General features: G+C 36.5%; 1 protein-coding gene across 1 annotated transcript in view; it reads left to right on the forward strand.

Annotated features, from left to right (window-relative positions):
- Positions 1-15,142, forward strand: part of LOC149838135 (putative serine/threonine-protein kinase PBL25) — a 30,621-nt gene extending 15,479 nt beyond the window's left edge. Inside the window, exons 4-7 of the mRNA XM_090008192.1 lie at positions 12,225-12,418; positions 12,521-12,710; positions 13,554-13,945; positions 14,417-15,142. Of these exons, the coding sequence (XP_089864318.1) occupies positions 12,225-12,418; positions 12,521-12,710; positions 13,554-13,945; positions 14,417-14,695 (1,055 nt within the window). The 3' untranslated portion in view covers positions 14,696-15,142. The remainder of the gene's footprint in view (positions 1-12,224; positions 12,419-12,520; positions 12,711-13,553; positions 13,946-14,416) is intronic.
- Positions 15,143-21,112: the final 5,970 nt, after the last annotated feature.

Genomic DNA, 21,112 nt, shown 5'->3' on the forward strand with positions numbered 1-21,112 from the left:
GGTACATTTTTTTGGTGACCAGCTGAAGGAGCCGATCACACCCATTTTTCTGTTTTGTTTTGTGTGGGTGAACTGATGCAAGGTCCGTAAATCGACCTTGGACACCATCTAAGTGAGGAGGAAGAGAGATCTACGGTCTTGTTTCAGATTTTCTTTGGTGTTATAGGTGTTCATGCATTCTTTGTGATTTTTTATTCGTTTACGCATCACAGTTATGGGATTTTTTATTACACATGTTTAGGGTTTGATATAGGTTGATTAGGCATGGAACCATGTTCCTATTATTATATTTAATGTAACCCTAATTTTATTATTTTATTTATTTTTAATTGTAAGTTTGATTTAGTTCATTTTTTGATGCTAGTACGATGTAGTTTGATGTTTAAATGCATATTCATTCTACATATGATATTTATATCATGTTAGATATGTTCATACATAGATGTAATATAGTTTGTTGTATTAAAAATCTATTCGAAGGTGTTTGTTATCCCGAAATAATTTTCAAAAACCTTTTTTTAAAAAAAATGTGTTTTCGTGTTTAGAAACATTGAACTTTAATCTATGAGTGTGATTACAGCATGTTTCAATGTTGATATACATGTGTATGTTATGCTTATGATTAATTAAAAATCGTTAGATGCAATATTATTGTATTTTATTATGAAAATTATAAGATTTATTATGTGTTTAATTGAAAAGCATATTGTTCTGGTTTTCATGGGCCTAAACACTTTTCAAGAACTTTATCATGTGATTAAATTGTTTGACAAAAAAACCTTAAATTTTAAAAGAACGTTCTAGTCTCATAGAGGAAGCCCTAGAAAAAAAATTGGGTACGTTCGGGTTCTAGATGAGAAAATACGACTTCCGAAACTTGGAAGACAATTTTTGTCCTCACAAAATTTTTGCACCCGACTGTACTGTCGTGTTAATTTTATTTCTCTTAATTTGTTTCATGGTTATGGATTCAAATTTTATGTGTATTAGTGTACATATTAAAAAACTTTTAATAAAAATTTAATGCACAGACATTGACTCCGAAACCTGAAATTTTTTGAAGTACAGTCTGTCCAAGAACCTAAAAAGGTTGCAATTCATGAATTTTAATTCATAGCTTGGATGAAGTTTGGACTTGATATCTTTAAAAGATTGTTTTAGACATATCTATCTATCTGTAATAATTTTTATAAAAATTTTCTTATTCAATAAAGTTACTGAATTGATGCTTGTTCGAAGGGACTGAACTGGACAGGTCAGTTAAGAAGCAGAAAAACCAGTTTTGGTAAAATAATTATTTCTCCTTGCTCCGAACTCTAAATAAGGCAAGGTTGCGGCTATATTTAGCTAACACATTCGTACATCTATTGTTAATTTTTTTTGATGTAATCTAACTAAGACAAAACTTATATTGATTGATAAAATTTTATCCCTACAGTTCTGAGTTGAAACTCTTGTAATTTCAGTGTCCTAGTTTCGAAAGTGGACCAGTGAAACATAGTTTGCTTATGCATATGAATGTAATAATCTTGTACATGCATTATTTATGTTGTGATATAATGCATATGATTGATGACACTTGATATCACATAATGATACATTGTTTAACGCATGGTAAGGTGCATGCTCTTGATGTTGTGAGTCCATATTAGTTCTTGAGAGAAAAACATGTGTCAATTTAAAAAGTTAAAAGAGACTTGAATAATGTATTGAGTCATTGGTTGCCTTGCTTGTGTAGTAGGATCCTTGAATTTTGCAAGTCGCTGGGGACTTTGAGATACCAAACACTGTGTGCATTATTTTTCTCGAGAACCTCATATTGATATTCATGTTTCGAGCTATAGTTGTAGAAAACTTTCTCCCACTTTGCCTGAGGGTGGTGATGTTTGGCTCCAGCTGTTAAGTATTGCTATACTTAGAAAGTGGCAGTAAGCTATGTATGCCCATTTCCGTCCCAGTATCCGAGTGATGTTGTAATCGTCGCAAAATTTTTCCCCGTCTTCCCTTCCTTGCGGAAGAGAGAGAGGGAAACGCATTCGCGCTTCAAACTTGACCGGATTTTAGAAAATGTTTTTGAAATACTCGCCTCCGTTTTGAAAATTACGGGAAAATCCATGGGATGGGGCTCGACCTGTCAGTACGAGGTTCGACCGTTCCTGCCGCCTTTAACATGGGTAATCGAACCAAGGACCAAAATTGTGCTTGACATAGTTAAATCATCGAAATTGTGTTCTATCTTAAATGCACAGAGAATTCAGGCATGTGCTATGAGATTTTGGAAAATGCAGCTTGAGAAAACATGATGTATGCTTAGAAAGTATTTGGAGTTGAAAAAAATCTCTCAGGAAAAAGATGAAAATCAATTTCTCAGAAAACTCAGATGAAAAAGGGTTTTTGAAATCATGAGAAAGTTCATAAAGACTTGGGAAAATCATGAATGGTTGAAAATCCTGGGAAAATAGAAGTGATTCTTGAGAAAAAGGTGAATATTTGAAAAGGGAAACACTTCTCAGGAAGATTCGGACTTTTAGAATTTTCTTAAGAAAATGATGGAAATTTTATAGGGAAACTCATTGGAGAAGAAAAACTGAAACTTGGGAAATTGAAATCCTGGGAATCTTACCCTTGAAATACTTGGAAATCGATTTTGATCTTTGAGGAAGATTGGAAAACTCTTTTTGAAAACCTTAAGAAAATAACATTTTCAAGGAAAAATGAAGGAAACTTGGATTTTGGACATCCACCTTTGGAAATTTTAGAAGTCTCTTGAGAAACTAGTTTCCATGGAAAACTATGAAAACTTGACTTGGGAAAACTGATTTTGAAAATTTCTCAGAGTTTCTTGAGAAATTGATTTCTTGAGAATGAAACTTTCTTAAGGAAATCATGGGAAAAACAGTGTTTTCATGATGCAAATGATATGAGTGTATGAATGCACTTTGAAAGATTTTCTAAGAAATTTGTTGGAAAAATGTGCATTAAGTCAAGATAAATCCTTCACATATTCTGACTGTGGATATGAATATGTTCAGAGTTTAGTTGATTTAATGCACAATACTTTGAAAATATTAGAAATATGATGTGCATTTTTAAGATAGCCTAAGAGTGTAGGCTCAATGTGATTAGTAGAAAGATGATGGATCTGGGTCTCGTCCATATTCCGACTAGGGCCGTAAATATGGATTCCACCGAGTTCATCAACTCCCTAAGAGTTGGTGCACGTATCATTCGTGAACATCCATAGTGCTTTTGAAATAACAATGTATGAATCATATAAGCAGGATATTGCATAAATTTAAACTATATGATTTGCATCCTAGTCTAAGCAGAAAATTAAATCTCTTATTCCAAAATTTACATTATTACATCACTAAATAAATAAAATAAAATGAAATTTGCAGACTTCAGCGCCTTATTTTGAATGTTCCTGCCAAACTTGAAATAAGGTTAGCTCAAATATGTGGGTTTTTCTAAGATTTTCCAATAATATTCTGAAATTATTGGATTTAATTGGATATAAACCCTAATCTCATGCTTCCTTGATATTTGAAATGGTGTAAATGCAGAAAATTCGGTGAAAAATAGTTTGAAATTCGGAATTGGGGTCAAAATGCCCAAAATACCCCTAATATTAAAGTTATACCTTTAAAATCAGGTTTTTTTGAAGGAAAACTTGGTAAAATTGAGATTTTGAAATTCAAATTGAATCAAATGATGATGAAATGCAGTATGACATGCTTCTAAACACATTAGGACTGCAAAATCAGAATTTGACATTTTGCAATTTATCCAAAATAACGAATTTCGCTTGTTTTTCACTTGGATCCGGGTCCTGCGGGACCCTGTTTTGGTATTATGACTAATCCGAACCTCAAATGAATTCCAAATTGCACCAAATTCGGTATGAAGTATATAATTACTCTGATAAACAGCCTAAAATGCTAAAAATCACGAAATGATATGATTTAAATGCTAAAATTTAAAGAAAGTCCTAAAATGGTGGATTTTGCCTATGGATCCGAACCAAATGCACTGCTTAACATGATAATGCAAGATTTACACCATGAAAACTTCTGATATTTTTCTGACTGCTAAAGGACCAGAAATGAAACATTTTTGGTTTTTACAGCCTCGGGATTTGAGCCATGGTGAGTTCGGCAACAGGGATTTAGTTCTGACAGAGGTAGAAATCACCCTAATCTGATGTAAAATGCTAAAAAAATATAAAAAAGCCATGAAAATTTATGAAATTAATCAGAGCTACTCACGACATTTACATGAACAACTTTCATGTTCATGACTTCGGCATTTGATCAACAGAGACATAGGTAAAAATATAACTTTTCATTCCTAAATTTATAGAACAGACAAATATAGCAAAACAAAAGACTGAAAAAAAAAATCTGAAACAGGTATCAAAACTATTCTAAAAATCACAATATTCCATATGCAAACAGAGAACATCTCGGACATAACTTTCATTTTTTACAGTTTTGGATTTGGAGCAACACAGAAAGGGAAACCATAGCCCTAAGTCGATCCAAAATCTCAAAGGCCCAAATCAGGCTCTGACACGTGTCCCGATCTCTCGGATTTTTTTCAGACATAAAAAAAAAATCATAAAAATATGAGAAAATCCGGTTAAAAGCTAGACATTCTCTCAAGTTCAGAACATCTTTCGTATTGAAAATCGGATCTCCCATGAGGGAGATCTCGATTTGACAAGTCAGCAAATGATTTTCAAAACGCATCCCGGGTAACAAAACCCGACTTTCCATTTTGAATGTTTACCGCAGTAAAAAAATTCAAATGCCTCCGAATTTTTGGCACAATTCTAGGGACACCTAAGGGCGAATTCCGTGATTTTTTTGGGATTTGTAATAAAAAATAAATGCATGAAATGACGTGTGGACTGACTGACAAAAACAGAGAACTACTGAAAATGAGCAGAATTGAAAAAATGCTAAATTAATCCTAATTAATTCATGAAACGTGCTAAACTGATGAAATAAAATGTAAATTAAATCTAGATAAATGCATGAATGTTAAAAATCATCAAGGAATCATAATCATGTATTTTTATATATGTCGTTTTATGAGAATAGCTCAATCCATCTCTCGGATGAGGTCTTTCTTCAAACGACTCCCGAATCGAATTATGAGATCAAATGAAGAGGAAACGAGGTGCACCTTGCTTCGTTAGGCAGCGTTGAAGCTCTTGAGAGGGACAACTATCACGAGCTTTGTTCGTCCTTTGCTCTGGGCTTCGAATGATTCACCAAGATCGATTCACCGTGCCTTCTTCACCGAGCCAAAGGGGGCATGAATTCCAAAGTGCAAAAATCGGATTTTCAGGAAGGCTAGGTCAAATTTCCAAGTTCACAAGAGCAAAAAAAAATGGTCTCTCTATGCTGGGCGTGGAGCCTTGTTTTTATAGATTTTCTGAAAAAAATTGAATTTCAAACAGGCTCAATCTGAGCACTCCATGTGGCGCCATCTCAGGGGGTGCTATCTGGGGGTTTGAAATTCGAATTTGGCTTTTGCAGGGAGCCCTCAGGTGGCGCCACCTCATGGGGCTATTTTTATTAAAAAAATATATTAAATAAAAGAGAGGAAGCCAAGTGGGGCTTTGGATTGGCGCCACCTCAAAAGTGTTTGACACATGTCAGAAGAACAAAGCAGTGGGCTCAGAAGGTGCCACCTCAGAGGAGTTTGAATTCTACTTTTTCTGATGAAAGGAGATCTGGACATGTGGCGGACAAGTGTCAGCTGTCTGGAGAGGCCTTCTCAAATGGCACCACCTCAAAGAAGAATTTGAATTTCAAATGGAGGTTGGCTCTAGAGGAATGAAGGATGGACATGTGGCGCCACCTCAGGGTGGCTCCTACAATGCCATGTGGCAAGAGGGAGGAAAAGGAGGGAAAGGGACACGTGGCACCATCTCACACAAAATATAAAAGGTGAAGTTCAGGATTTGCGCCACCTCAGCCTGGAGTTTGAATATTTGAATTCTAGCTTTCTCTGAAGGAGGCAGAAAGTGACATGTGTCACTTGCTTTTTCTGAAGAAAGTAGAGAGAGACACATGTCCCTTGCTTTTTCTGAGAAGAGCAGAGGGTGACATGTGTCACTTGCTTTTTCTGAGAAAAGCAGGGAGTGACATGTGTCTTCTACTTTTTCTAAAGGAAGCTGGAGATGACATGTGCCATCTACTTTTCTGAGAAAAATAGGAGGGAGACATGTGTCCTCTGCTTTTTCTGAAAGGAGCAGAGATTGACATGTGTCGCTTGCTTTTCCTGAGGAAAGAAGAGAGTGACATGTGTCACTTGCAGGAGACATAATTCAAATGGTGCCACCTCAGGGGAGACAAGTTCTACTTTTTCTGAACAGGACAACACATGATACGTGGCATCTCATGGTGACCTTGGAATGACACATGGCACAGGGTGAAGATGGTAGACATTGACACGTGGCATAAAATGAAGAGGATATCTAATGACATGTGGCAGCATCTTAAGGTGGCTCCACACTGACACGTGTCAAAGGATGGCAGAAGAGAGAAGGTGACATGTGGCGCCAACTCTAGGTGAACCCTATGCTGACACATGGTCGGTAAATGGGAGGAGAGAGAAAGGACAAGTGGCGCCAATCCAGGGGACAAGGCTCCTATATTTTTGGGTTTTTCAAAATTCAAATTTTCAAAAAAAAAAACCTATGTGACACCACCTTAGTGTGGGTCCCACATTGCTTCTTTATTGAAATAAAGACAAGACAATAAGCCTCTTTTTGGAATTTTCATAAAATCTGGACTAATTGGTAAAACAGGAAATTTTGGAAAGAGTTGGCCCCTATAGAGCGATTTTGTAAAAGGAAGATATTTGAAATTGTTTGAAAAAAGGCAAAATCTGAGTTGAATTGTATTGAAAATTATCTAGATTGTTTTCTTGAGGAAATATTTTGAAATTCAGAGCCCTAGGGGTAAAATGGGAAGAATTGATAATTTTGAAGACCCAGGGTTTTGAAATCAATTTTGAAAAGAGTTAAAATTCTAATCTGGATTGAAAATTTTGAAATCAAGAGTTCTGGACCTCGAAATGACATGCTGCGCAGTGCAGTGATATGAAATGCTCATGCAATGATATGCAATGTCATGTCTTATGCAATATAATCTTGAACCAAGACTTGGAGATTTCTGTCTTCTGTCAGGAACAAAATTTTGAACATCTGAGCTAAAAATAGAGGAATTTCGAGAGTTGCAAATGAAATTTAGACTTTTGCAAGGTCCGGGCTCAGAAAATGACCATTTTTCCATTCGGCGATTTCAAAAAGGCTGGATGATGATGTTTGGTGGAAATGTCGGGGAGGTGAGTGAAAATTTGGGGTGTTTACAGATGTGTTCCTCATATGTTCTGTCCTAGGGTGATGTGTTCCCCAAATGTCTGTCGAGAAACATGTGTAGTGCCCAATTAATAATAAAATACAATTGTATATAATTAAGATACAACTGGGTATTACCGTGAACCTCAAGAATTGACTTGTCTGGTACCTACGGGTCTTGATCAAAATGATAATTAACTCAAATTGTTTGACATTAATCATTTACAAGCATTCAACAAAATTTTTTAAGAAAGAGATGAAATTTTTTCATGTATTGCCATTGATTCATGCATCCTATATAATTTTATACTTGCATTATACCTATATTGATTTCTGTGTTATGTGATTATATTGAATGTGTTTGTGTGCAAGCATATTTGAACTATTATGTCTGAATTATTATGCTTAATTATTTATAAAATATTTGCTTGGATGATTTATGTTTTACTCTTTACTACGTATAATGTAAGATTTCATACGGGAATTGTGAGTTCTCTCCCATTATTTAATATTTTCAAATGATGAAGCTTAGGCCTAACTGAGAAGTGTGATGGTGAAACTAGCTTGCTGAGAGTGATGATGTTTATGAATTAGTGGCTAGTTTCTACATGTTTGGGATTGATATAGATTTACACTTGTGAACTTAACTATAAAACTTTATTAAGTTTGATTATGGTTTGAAATTATTTCATTTTAATATGGTTTGTTATGAATGGTTACTGTAGAAAAAATGAATCTGTGATAAACCCCAGATCCTTGGGTTTTATTTTGCATTTAAAATAAAATAAAATAATAATATAAAATTTTGACAAAAAAATCTTGACCTTGGTAATTCTGTACTGGCCTTAGTACTAGAAGACTAATATACGCCCGCGCTTGCACTCAGATGGACTATCTAGTGCTTGGTATAGTTGGAGTCAACTGAATGTCTTGTCTTGAACTCTATTCTAAGGTGTTATTAAATATTGGTGCATGCGCAGGCTGCCTCTTAGAGCTTAATTCAGTTAACACAGTACCATAGATAAAATATCATTTAAAAAAAAATCATGTATTTTCGGGATTGAATTTGGGGTTGTTACAATAAAAAGGCTAGAAAGACTGTTAAGCAACTTTCACTGGTCTGTTGTGAGCCCTCTGCCAAAGTCGCATCTTATCAAATGGAACCAACTTTATCATCCAAAATTAGGAGGAACAGGAATCCAAAAAATCAAAGATGTCAATCAAGCGAATCTTGCTTATCTAGGAATACAGTGCATCAACTCTAAGTCACGATAGGGACGATTTATGCGATGTAAGTACCTTAAAAGAAAGGGTATGTGGTGATGGCATATTGGTAATGGAGTTGCATTGCATTTAATGTGCGATGGCATATTGGTAATGGGGCACAAGCAAAGTTCTGGACAAAACCATGGTTTCCTCATCGTATTATTGATTCTATCACTCTAGAGTAAGGGTGTCAATGGGTTGGACTTACCCATATCAAACCCTATAGGGTTCGGGTATGGTGACAAATAAAAAGACCCGATTAAGACCTGAGTCCAAACCCAAATGTTTGTTTAATACATGGACCCAAATATAGTTTGTGAAATTTTATACCAGACCCGGGCCCGACCCGCGTTCCAATTAAGACCCACAATTTTCCCATGTAAAAATGATAAAAAATATTATTTTACAGGGTATGGTCTGAGTTTGGTTCATGTAGTTCTTATCAGGTCCATGTATGATTTCTCTTATAATAGACCTGATTAGACCCAAGTTCGGACCCGATATCATACCAAAAAATCTGGTCCAAGTCTAGTTCCACCTAGGTCCGAACCCAACCCAACCTGTTGACGCCCCTGCTCCATACCAATATGGCTAGATTTATTATGATTTACATCTCACTGTTTTTTAAGCCACATCACTTTATCCGGGCTCAAGATGATATTCTGGCTTCCGCCTTGGGTGTCCTTAAACCCCATATATAGTCTCCACTACATAGATTGCATATATTTTTGAAAAAACATTGAAAGTCCAATAAATATCTCTTAGTGGGTAGGTTTTGGAGGTTTTCTTCTGGGTATATTTTCATTTTCCTATATATATATATATAGGAAACCCAGTTAGCTAGAAAAGTGGTTTAGTCAGCTACCATCTTCTCGTTATATATATATATATATATACAACGAGAAGATGGTAGCTGATTAAACCACTTTTCTAGCTAACTGGGTTTTGAAGTGTTTTTTCTATGTTTTCCTTAAATCTAACAGTACAAATGTGTTCCACATGGTCAATTTACTAGGAAAAGATACTTAGATAATGTTTTTTCCATAAAAACATGATTTTTTAAGATTTGACTATTTTATGAAAATCTTAAACCATCAAATTTTAAACCTTATAAAAACTTATTTGCATATAGGAATTGGTACTTTACCGCGAGCAAACAAGCATTTTTGGGCTGTTTTCACAAATTTGACCTTGCAAATGTGTTCAACATGATCAATTTACTAGGAATCGACACTTAGATAATGTTTTTAAAATAAAAAACATGATTTTTAAGCCTTGAATATTTATGAAAATTTTAGATTATTGAATTTTAAATCTTATAAAAACCTACCTATGTAGCCTAATTAGACAACCCAAGAGTTGATTCTTATAAAATCAAGCATCCAGAAGACATTTTTATAGTCAGATTTAAGAAAAACATGAAGCAAAAACCCTTAAAAAGCCTACTGGTGCTAGCGGGCAAGAAAAGTGGCAGACAATTATATATAGTCAGACATGCAAAAAATAACCGGAAAACCCCCCCATTCACTTGTAGCAGGACAAAATGGGGGCAAGCAGCTACCCTCTACTATATATATATGACATCATGTTTAGAATATTCTATTTATTGTTTTCATGTCTCAAAATTAACTCCAACATGTTCTATATCATTTTCAAACCATTTTTATCTTATTGAATTATAAGCGATCAATGTTTTCACTATTTCAGAGATCCAATCTGTAGCATATTATACAAGATAAACCTCTAAATATAAACATGTTAAACACATTTACACTGTTAAATCTTGTTGGTTAAATAAATCATACAAAATACCTTACACGGTTAGATCTAGCATTGATGCATTTGATGGTTAAATTCATGCAAACTAGAAAATTTATTTTGCCCCAAGGGGGTTAGCGTAGTGGGGTGGGGCCTTGGCTGCTGGATGAGCTGCAGGTTTGATTTTCATGGGTGACACCCCTATGATCAAGCCAATGATTAGCAGAGGTCCCGGGTCAGGGGTCCTAGCCTCGGAGTTTTATGCAAAGGGCCCGATAACCGTCGGTATGGCAGGATGAGCCAGCCCGATCAGGTCTTCGTGCCTAGTGCAGTGTCTTCGGGTTATAAATTAAAAAAAAACTAGAGTATTTATCACCGCAAAGTATCATGGCTCAGTCACAACTATCATGCATTGTTAGAGAGAGAGAGAAAGAGAGAGCCTGGTCGGTCAGTACTCATTGACGTGAACAGCCAGGAGGGGAGTATGACGTTGTGCCATCATGTGTAGTAGGATCCCAATCCGTTTTCCTCACCTTTGCTTGTCCCGGTCAAACCTGTTTGATTTCTCCCGCTAAATTTAGCGAGCCCCTTCAACTGCTTATTCTCCCTCATAGCCTGGAACTCCAAGGATCCTCCATACCTTCTCTCCCTAAATTTGGCCTTAAGTCTTCTTTTATTTTCCACCTTTCAAATGTCCACCTTACCCTCTCTATTCCCAGTCGACCCCCTTCCTTCCTCTTCCTCTGATCACCTTTCTTCCTATTTTTTTTTTTATCTTGCCTCCCTAGACGTGTGGCCCCTTTTGGTTCCTTTCTAGCTCTGGAACACTTGGGGTCTTGATTTTTTGCCCAGCTTCTATCCTAAACCAAGACCCCAAGTGTGAGAGAGGAGAGCAAAGGAGAAAGGGCCGCCTGGGCTACAAATTCTGTTTGGTTTGATTTAGACTGAAAATCTGTTTGATTTGGGAAGATTGGTTGTTGGGTAGTCCAGATTTTTGGCTGCTTCATTGGAATTTTTTTTGGTGTTTGGGATTGTGGGAGAGGAGAATTTGGAATAGGGAGCTGCAGAAATGAGCTGTTTTCCTTGTTTCTCGAAGGCAGCGAAGGCCGATCTTGAGATTGAAGAATCGTCTGTATCTCAGATGTCGTCACAATCTGGTATGTCATTTTGTCCTTTGGTTCTTACTTTTGTGGTAGGACATTCTTTTTTTGTTTCTTTGTTTTTGTTTTTTCTTGACAGAAGAATGTGGGTAATTTTTTGTTTTTATCTTTCTGAGTGAACTACAGATTTCGGTGAACACAAAGTCCTTATGTAGGGATTTGCGTTCACAAAGCATTATCCTAAATTGCGTAACGCAACTTTTATTAGTAGAACTTGTTATTTATGGGAAAAAGTAGAAATGGGCTTGGTGACCTATTTGTTGAGTTTGAAAAGAAGTCTATAATATATATTTTTTATGACGAGGAACCCTCGCCGAAGCGATGAAGACAGAGAAAATGAAAATAGGACTAGTTCCTTAAGAATATACATTTCAAATGAGGAATGGAATTCCTACTATGAGGAGTTGTTTTGTACTTCTCTAGAGAAATATGAAAAAAAAAAAACAGGAAGCTCCTTACTATCACCACGGGTACCAGATTCTTATTTCGAGTACTTATAAACCTAGAATTTTCTTTCTTTGAGAATGATGGTTCCATGTTTGCTATGCTTTTTTGCCATTAAAGTTGGACTGCATTTACTTTGTGATTGATTTTTCTAGGAAACTATCTCAATATTCCTTGTTTCATGCAATTTAGTTTATTGTTTTATATATCACTCGATGCAGGCAAGCCCAAGCAAAAGCCTTTGACCGAAGGCAATAAGGACGCTGCTAACAAAGTTGCTAATGGGAATATTGCAGCACAGACGTTCACTTTCCGTGAATTAGCTGCTGCAACAAATAATTTTCGACCTGAGTGTTTGTTAGGTGAAGGGGGATTCGGAAGAGTTTACAAGGGGCAGCTTGAAGGAACTGACCAGGTAGTGACTTTTATATGACTCTTCCCTCTTCTCTTTTATATGTTGTAGTTAGTCATGGATTATTAAATGTCACTGAGAACTGATTTCAGCTCACTTGATCAGGTTGTGGCTGTGAAGCAGCTTGACAGGAATGGTCTACAAGGACACAAGGAGTTCCTTGTTGAGGTGTTGATGCTTAGTCTCCTTCACCACCCAAATCTGGTCAACTTGATTGGATATTGTGCAGATGGTGACCAAAGACTTTTGGTGTATGAGTTCATGCCGAACGGATCGCTAGAGGATCATCTACTTGGTATTGTTTCCTTGTTTACCCAAATGTTTTTTTCTCAGAAAAGCTGAACAGGCTTTCCTTCTATTATTTATTTGATTAGAGATACATCCTAGCAATTCACAGTGATGGTTCATGAGTTGATCCATGTCTTTCTGTTTGATTAATTGAACCACAAGAAATGCTAGTTACGCCCCCTGTTTGTGCAGACCGAAGCAGAGATGTAACACTGTAGTGCTGAAGCAGGGGCCTTGACCTAGACCTAGACCCGTACTGAACCCTATAGCCCAAAGTTGGTGTCTAATAAACGTTGGACACCTATTTGGTGTGTCCAATGTTTGCATGTTCATGAACCAATAACCAGGTAGAGTCCAGAAGTCTCCAAGGAGCATGGATGTTGTGATCCATGTGGATGGGTGTCAGGCAGTGCTGACTGGTAGACTGTCGAGATAGCATAGATTTCATGTATGGCTTCAAATAATTGTTTGAATTCGTATTTGTATAAATTTAATATCTTTATGCTGCTTGGCATAACTAGAAACCATCAGATCAATAACACAACCATGGTCTTTCTATGCTAATGATGGTATGCTTTTGTTATAGAGAACAAAGATCCCCCATCATTTTTCTTTGTTGGGAAAAGGAGCATATTGGGAGAGTTATTGGGCTGGCAATGTTTTCTAGAAGTAATAAATGTTACCAAGTGTTTGCTTAGGGGATCCTGTAATTTATCTTATTTTATCAATGCTTAAGATTTTTATTGACTTGCCAATTTTCTGTTCTGAAAATACTATTATGATAGAAACTTTCTTCTCATGAAGTGCATTCTGGAGATATCTAACATGTAGCAACTGCGTGATGTCGCAGATGTGGAACCTGATCAAGAGCCTTTAGAGTGGTCTACCAGAATGAAAATAGCCACTGGATCTGCTCAAGGATTGGCATACTTGCATGACGAAGCCAATCCACCTGTTATCTATCGGGATCTGAAATCCTCTAATATTTTGCTGGACAAAGAGTTCAACCCTAAACTATCTGACTTTGGACTTGCTAAGCTTGGTCCTTGTGGGGATAAGCCACATGTATCTTCACGAGTAATGGGGACTTACGGATACTGTGCACCAGAATATGCTAGAACCGGTCAGCTAACGGTCAAGTCTGATGTCTACAGTTTTGGAGTTGTTCTGTTGGAGCTCATTTCAGGAAGAAGGGCTGTTGATACTACCAGGCATGGAGATGAACAGAATTTGGTTGCTTGGGTATGCACTCTCAACTGAACATGCATCTTCTAGTAGGTTTGGGTGCAATTACAGAGCATACTTGTCTGTGTGTGTGTGCCCCTGCATGTGTGCATTTGTTGTGTGTTAAGTTTTTTCTGTGTTCTATTAAGGATTTGATAAGGCAAATCTTAATTTTGGTGCAGCAAAAAAGATACTCATCTGCCTCATAGCTCACACAAGTATACTTTTTTTCTTTCTGATTATTCTCTCTTCTCATGGCTAAAGGTCTCTTTCATGTATTGTGTAATTGTGTTCCTTGGCTCTCTCTAAACATGAATCTCATCATGAAATTTCTACGTAGATCACTCATGATCTTTTCTGTTGAGTTTTTCAAGCATTTGTACTGCTTTTACATTTACCTGCTTATTTAGGACAGTCCATTCAATCTCATTGGTTTTACTTGGAAAGAGCCATTAAGATGCTCATGGGTTCTGTCACTTCATCATATAGGCACAACCGATTTTCCGGGACCAAAAGAGATTCACCGAGTTGGCTGATCCAAAGCTTGAAGGGAAGTACCCAGTGAAAGATTTAAATCAAGCAGTTGCAGTTGCTGCGATGTGCCTCCAAGAAGAAGCTTCGACTCGGCCTTTTATCACTGATGTGGTCGCTGCCCTTAGTTTTCTTGGGCTGCCAACTGGTGGATTTGGTAGTAATGATATTCTGCCTTCTCCGCCTCCTGCTCAACAAGTGCAGAGATATGATGATGACGGAAGTGACAGCGAGTAGCAATGAGCAATTGTTGAGGCCATGGAGTGGGGATCGAGTTCGCGGGAAAACAAGAGAATGTCAAATGGCGACAGTGAACAATTGTAAGATCGTTGGCCTTGTGCTGTGAGTAATTTCCTGTTGCCTCTCCTCCGTGAGCCTCCTTGTCAGATAATGTATATTTGGTGGTTAGTATTTCAAGCTTCAGACGATGATTGAGGGAGTTGAATGGGAAGCTGGATGATGGAGGATCAAACTTGTACACCCATTTTATAATGTTTGTAACTCTATTATCTTCCTGGCCTTCTGTTGCTCATCTTTCTCTTCACGTGAACAATGCACCTTTTTGGAATAAGACGGCCTTATCCTACTCTTTGTTCTTTTTTCTTTTTGAGCTTTTGTATTTTATGCTTTCACCTTTCATCATGATTTGATCTAGTTTTGTAACTTCCAATTTCTGTATAATAATAATATTGATAATGATACTAACCTTGTTGCTGCCACTGTTGTGTTTCGTAATCTACAGGTGAAGTGATGATGATAAAAGAAACATAAGAAAATTTAGTTTCTAGGATGCTGATGTAAACCGGAGGGTCCGATTTATGGGAAAATTATTAACTTAAGATTATCGCTATTGTATATTTAGGAAAAACTCAAAAAATCAGAAATTAATAAGAAATTAAAATAACTAAAAATTAAAAAAAAAATTATTGAAATTTATCTCATCTGCATATAAAAACCCATAACGTTCTTCCTGAACCATCCATAGTATTCAACTGCATCTTTTTGCTGATTTGGATTCTAAACAAGATCCCCATAAGCTGGTGGGCTTTGAATTGGATTCAGGCTTAAGACATTCAGAACCGGTGGGTTTTGTGTAGGATTAGAACAAAGAAGTGGGGCACATACCCAACGCAGTGAACCAGAGTAGAGAACACAGTCCACCAAGGCAAGACCCTTCCAATCAAGACCATGTCAAAATCGTCCAAGACCCAAATGTGACCATTGTGGCAAATTGGGTCACATCAAGGCTCGATGTTATCAACTTCATGGTTATCGAAATTCAACCAACAATGGCAATACAAGTACAAGGGTGAATTCGGCTACATTAAGTGAATGAGTTGCCATTCCTCATATCGCACTCGAATAATATAAACATCTCATAACCCTTATGTCACAAGATAAATCAGAACCACAAGTCAACATAGCAGGTAAAACTTTAGCCTTTCTTTCTTGCTCTTCTTGTTGGATAATAAACATTGGGGCCACTGATCATATAGTTTCTAGTTTAGACTTGTTACATTTTTTCTGACCCATTATTTTGCCTACCAATAGGATCACATATCTTATATGTTCCTAGCTTCAAATACAATTTGATATCCATTAGCAAATTGACAAAAGATTTATAATGTGATGTTGTTTTCACCAATGAATCTTGTATTTTTCAGAAAATGACCTTTATATGTTTGAAATCAAGAGTGGAGTCACCCTCTCTAATTTCGGGTATGCTCATCTTTGACATTATTTTTGTTTTTAGTATCTTATTAATTCTAATAAAATAAATTCTTGCAAGTTCGATGAAATATGTTCAATTTGTCTTTTGGCTAAACAATCACATCTTTCATTTTCAAACAATGTCATTAACTCTACATCAATTTTCAAACTCATTTACATTGAGCTATGTTGAGGATATCAAATTCCATCATTTTTTGGTGCATATTACTTTCTAACAATTGTAGATGATTACTCTCGCTCAACTTGGGTTTACCTAATGCGTTATAAATCCAAAACCTTTTCCTTTATCCAAATTTTTTTGCCATGATCAAAACCCAATTTAAAATCCAAATCCAAAAAGTTAGGAGTGATAATGGGAGTGAATTTTTTTCTAATAAAATACAAGCATATTTTTATAGCCAAGGTATTTTTCATCAATATAGCTATGTTTATACCCCCAACAAAATGGAGTGGTCGAATGCAAGCACTTAGATTTTCTCAATATGGCTTGAGCCTTGCGTTTTCAAGCAAATCTTTCTATCAAATTTTGGGAAGAATTTATCATGACATCCCCATATCTCATAAACCACGTCCTTAACAAAACTCTTAATGGACAGACTCCTTATGATATCTTGTCCCACAAAAGTCTTAATTATAAATACCTCAAGGTTTTCAGGTGTTTATGCTATGCTCACAATATAAACCACTCCCACAAATTTTATAGTAGAGCGAGGAAGTGCATTTTCATTTGATATCCATATGGCCAAGCCGTATATCGTTTGCATGACCTTGAGTTCCATGTTATCTTCACCAGCAGAGAGGTGATATTTCGTGAACACATTTTTCCATTCCAATCTGCTATATATGCACTACCTGATGACAGGGATGTTGTCCTATCCATTACTTTCTTTGATTCTACACCAGATAATCCATTTTCAATTTAAGAAACTGTTATTACCACTCAGAACAACATTACACCATATTCTGTAAATCAAAGCATGTCGAGTTCACAAGATTGTCCAAATCCATCTAAATCTATTCCTACCTTTCCAGTCAATCCAAGTCCTTCTAGTTTGACCTAGTCAGAACCACCTGTTCTTGTTCCAGTCAGACGATCCTCTAGAGAGAGAATTCAACCTACTTATCTCAAAGATTATAAGTGCTACGTTGCGGTTTGTTTACCCACATCGATCACTCAGTGTCAACCAGAAAGGTACAAGGTATCCTCTTATTCATTACTTGACATATGAAAAATTTTCTCTATCTCACCATGCTTTCCTTTTAACCATTAACACAAATACCAAACCTCAGACCTTTGCCCATGCTATAGGGTGTGCTCATTGTCGGGAAGCAATGACAACCGAAATTTGAGCCCTCGAAGACAACCAAACTTGGACAGTTACACGTTTTCCACTAGGTAAACGTCCTATCAATTGCGAATGGGTTTAAAAAGTCAAGTACAAATCTGATGAGCCCATTAAGCGTTATAAAGCACGTCTTGTTGCAAAAGGATATACCCAGATAGAGGTTCTTGACTACCATGAAACATTTGCTCACATGGCTAAGCTAGTCACTTTTTGGTGCCTATTGGTAGTAGCTGCTGTAAAAAATTGGGCTCTTCATCAATTTGATGTTAATAATGCCTTTTTACACAGAGATCTTGATGAAAAAATTTACATGAATTTGCCTCCTAGTTTTAGCTAATAGCAGGAGCAATGAGTTTTTTGGCTCAATAAATCCCTTTATGGCCTCAAACAGTCAACTCGAAATTGGTTTGCAAAATTTTTGAGTTTTTTTAAAGGAATTGGTTTTACCCGGTCTAAAGTTGACTATTCATTATTTTCTTGCTTCATAAAGCATGGATGTATATTTGACCTCGTATATGTCGATGATATTATTATTGTTGGAGACGACACTGCAAAAATTGATCAACTAAAGGTCCTTCTAAATAATGCATTTCACATCAAGTACCTAGGAGTACTCAAATATTTTTTGAAAATCGCAATGGCAAGATCTATCAAGGGCATTTTCTTATCACAACATAAATACACATGGGACATAATTGGAGATCATGGCTACTTGGGCGCCAAGCCATCGGATTTTTCCATGGAGCAACATATGAAACTTAATTCAGAGCAAGGAGAGGCATTGAATGACCCAAGCTATTATCATCGACTAGTGAGTCGAGTGATATATCTTACTATTATATGACATGATATAGCCTATTGTGTCAATATCTTAAGCTAGATTATGCATACACCAAGAAGGCCATATCTTGATGTCGCATAGAGGCTTTTGCGATATCTCAAGTCCATGCCTGGCCAAGGCATACTGTTGTCATCCGACAATGAGCTCTAATTATCTATTTATTGTGATTCAGACTGAGCATCATGCTCAGAAACTCAAATATCTATCTCGGGTTATTGCACTATGTTGGGAAGGAGTCCAATATCTTGAAAAACAAAGAAGCAAACAAATGTATCAAGATCGTCAGTTGAGGCAGAGTATAGATCGACGGCTCTTGCTAGTTGTGAGTTAACATGGTTGAAATATTTATTGATTGACTTAGGAATCAAGCACCCTCAACCCATGTTAATGTTCTGTGATAATCAGGCGTTATTACATATTGTGGCAAATTCAGTGTTCCACGAGCGGACTAAGCACATACATATTGATTGCCATGTTATAAGGGAAAAAATTCAGAACGGCTCAATCAAAACTGAATTTGTTCTCACAAATCTACACTTACAGATATGTTTACCAAGCCTTTGGGACGAGATCAATTTCTTCAGCCTAAGTGCAAGTTGGGCGTCATTAATCCCCACACTCCAACTTGAGGGAGAGCATGTTAGAGATGAACCAAAATCAGTGACATTTGAGCTAGACGATCCTATCAAGATCTTACCATTTTGGTTAAAATTCTAATCTAAACCAAATTGGAAATAGTTGCTAGATTTGTTTGTTGTAAAATTGTTAGTTGAGAATTATCCTAAAATCGTGGAATTTTTTATAAGCTCATAATATTCTTCTCCTTGTATAAAACATTGTAAGATTCAACATAAAAAGATAACAATTTCTCCTTCACTGAATTTTTATCTATCTTTGTCATAAATCGCAATCTTAACAGCCCTCGCCAAGAATTTGGTCACTTAATCACCCGTCCCACTCAGCCCCTTACGGAGCCCACCAGTTAAAGTCACCTGCACACTCAAAGGGGTCGAACATGGGACTAAGGGGTCAGCACCTTCTAACCAAGCCCGCTAGCACTCGGGTGACCAGGGTGGGTATCTGCCATTGACTTTTAATCTTATTTGTTAGCTATTATTTTAACTTTGCGTTTGGATACACTTGAGAAAAATTCTCATGGAAAGAAAATTCTTATCCCATAGAAATGTGAAGAAAGAGAATTCTCAATCTTAACTCTTAAGAGCCCCAGCTTGCTGTGTCTGAGAGAGAGAGAGAGAGAGAGAGAGAGAGAGAGAGAGAGAGAGAGAGAGAGAGAGAGAGAGACGAACGTTTTTTCATTCAACAAAACAAATCATAGTGATTCAAATGCTGAAGTATTAGATATGCTGTGTCAAAATGCATCCCTCAGTTCTAACTTCTAAGTTGCAGCAATTGGGTCTATGCAAATATACTATACATATTCAGTTAATCGTTAATTCTGTATGAAATATGAACATCTCAACCTTTGCGAGAAATAACACGAAAAACACTTCCACGACAGTTAAAAACAACTCTTAAATAATGATGCATTGAGAATATTTATCATCCAGACAAATATATCGCACAAGAATGAACTTAATTTTATTTTCCAAATTAATTTATTTTTTAGATTTTAATGTTGTATTATGTGTATTTTTATTTAACATTTTTTGTTCTTGACAAGATTTCCCATTAAAGATGTGTGAGATATTGAAAAACTTCAAAATTTCTTGATAGATACATGGTCACTTTTTTTTTTTCCTTATAATCTTTTGTCACCGTTATTCCAATAAATCAATTAGCATGCTTTCCCAATCAAAGAAAGAAAAATAAAACCAGCTACGGATGTAAACGGTTCAGATTAGGATAGCATGTGGACAATACTGTATTTGCCTAATAGGATGTTGGATAAACGGATTCGGATTTGGATGGTAAAAAGCTCATAAGAGATCCATTTTTTTACATATAAATGGATCCAGATATCCATCAAATTCGAATATTTGTCAGATTCTATGGCAAAAAATCAAAATAATATCTGCATCCGATTATAATCGGATATGGTTTTGGCTTACCAAATTAAATGCAACTAAACTAAATCTAATTCGGATAAAGTCCCATACATTGACATCCCTACAACCAGCTGATCTCAATTGGACATGAGGACTTGAATTTGATGGTGGAAGGTTTGGCATCCTAGATATGAATCTGAAGTAATCCACCAAGGGCAAGCTGCAAAGGCTGTTAACTGGTCGAGGTATCCGAACCATCAAGGTGGATCTCTACTCTCCCAAATAACAAGCACTCGGGTTCAGGTTATGCCGGGTTGACAAATTGGAATCCTAAAATCCAACCTATCAGAATATATTTTATCACATGACTTGGAATAAAACTCTCTCGTTTGCCAGGTTGACAAAAATCATAGCCCAAACCCAACCCACATGTTACTCAGGTCGGGTTTGGATTGACCCGAGTTACTTTCTAATGGACATTTTTCATATTCATACATGAATATCCGAGTTTGGATCGGGTTGGGTACTTGAGACAAACCAGGCCCATTGAAATGGACTAGATGCAATCCATCCATGACTAGAGTCACTAGACAAGACTTGGACATGGTATCGGTGAGAGCAACATTATGTCTCCTCGTGTCCATAGTATGGATGTTCAATTTAAATATAAGACCCTTGTAATAGATAAGATGAGTTCTCGACCATAGTTTTCAAACAATATTTCACCTGA

This window comes from Nuphar pumila, chromosome 5 (assembly GCF_984573655.1).
Source record: "Nuphar pumila chromosome 5, dmNupPumi1.hap1.1, whole genome shotgun sequence".
NCBI classification, from domain to species: Eukaryota; Viridiplantae; Streptophyta; class Magnoliopsida; order Nymphaeales; family Nymphaeaceae; genus Nuphar; species Nuphar pumila.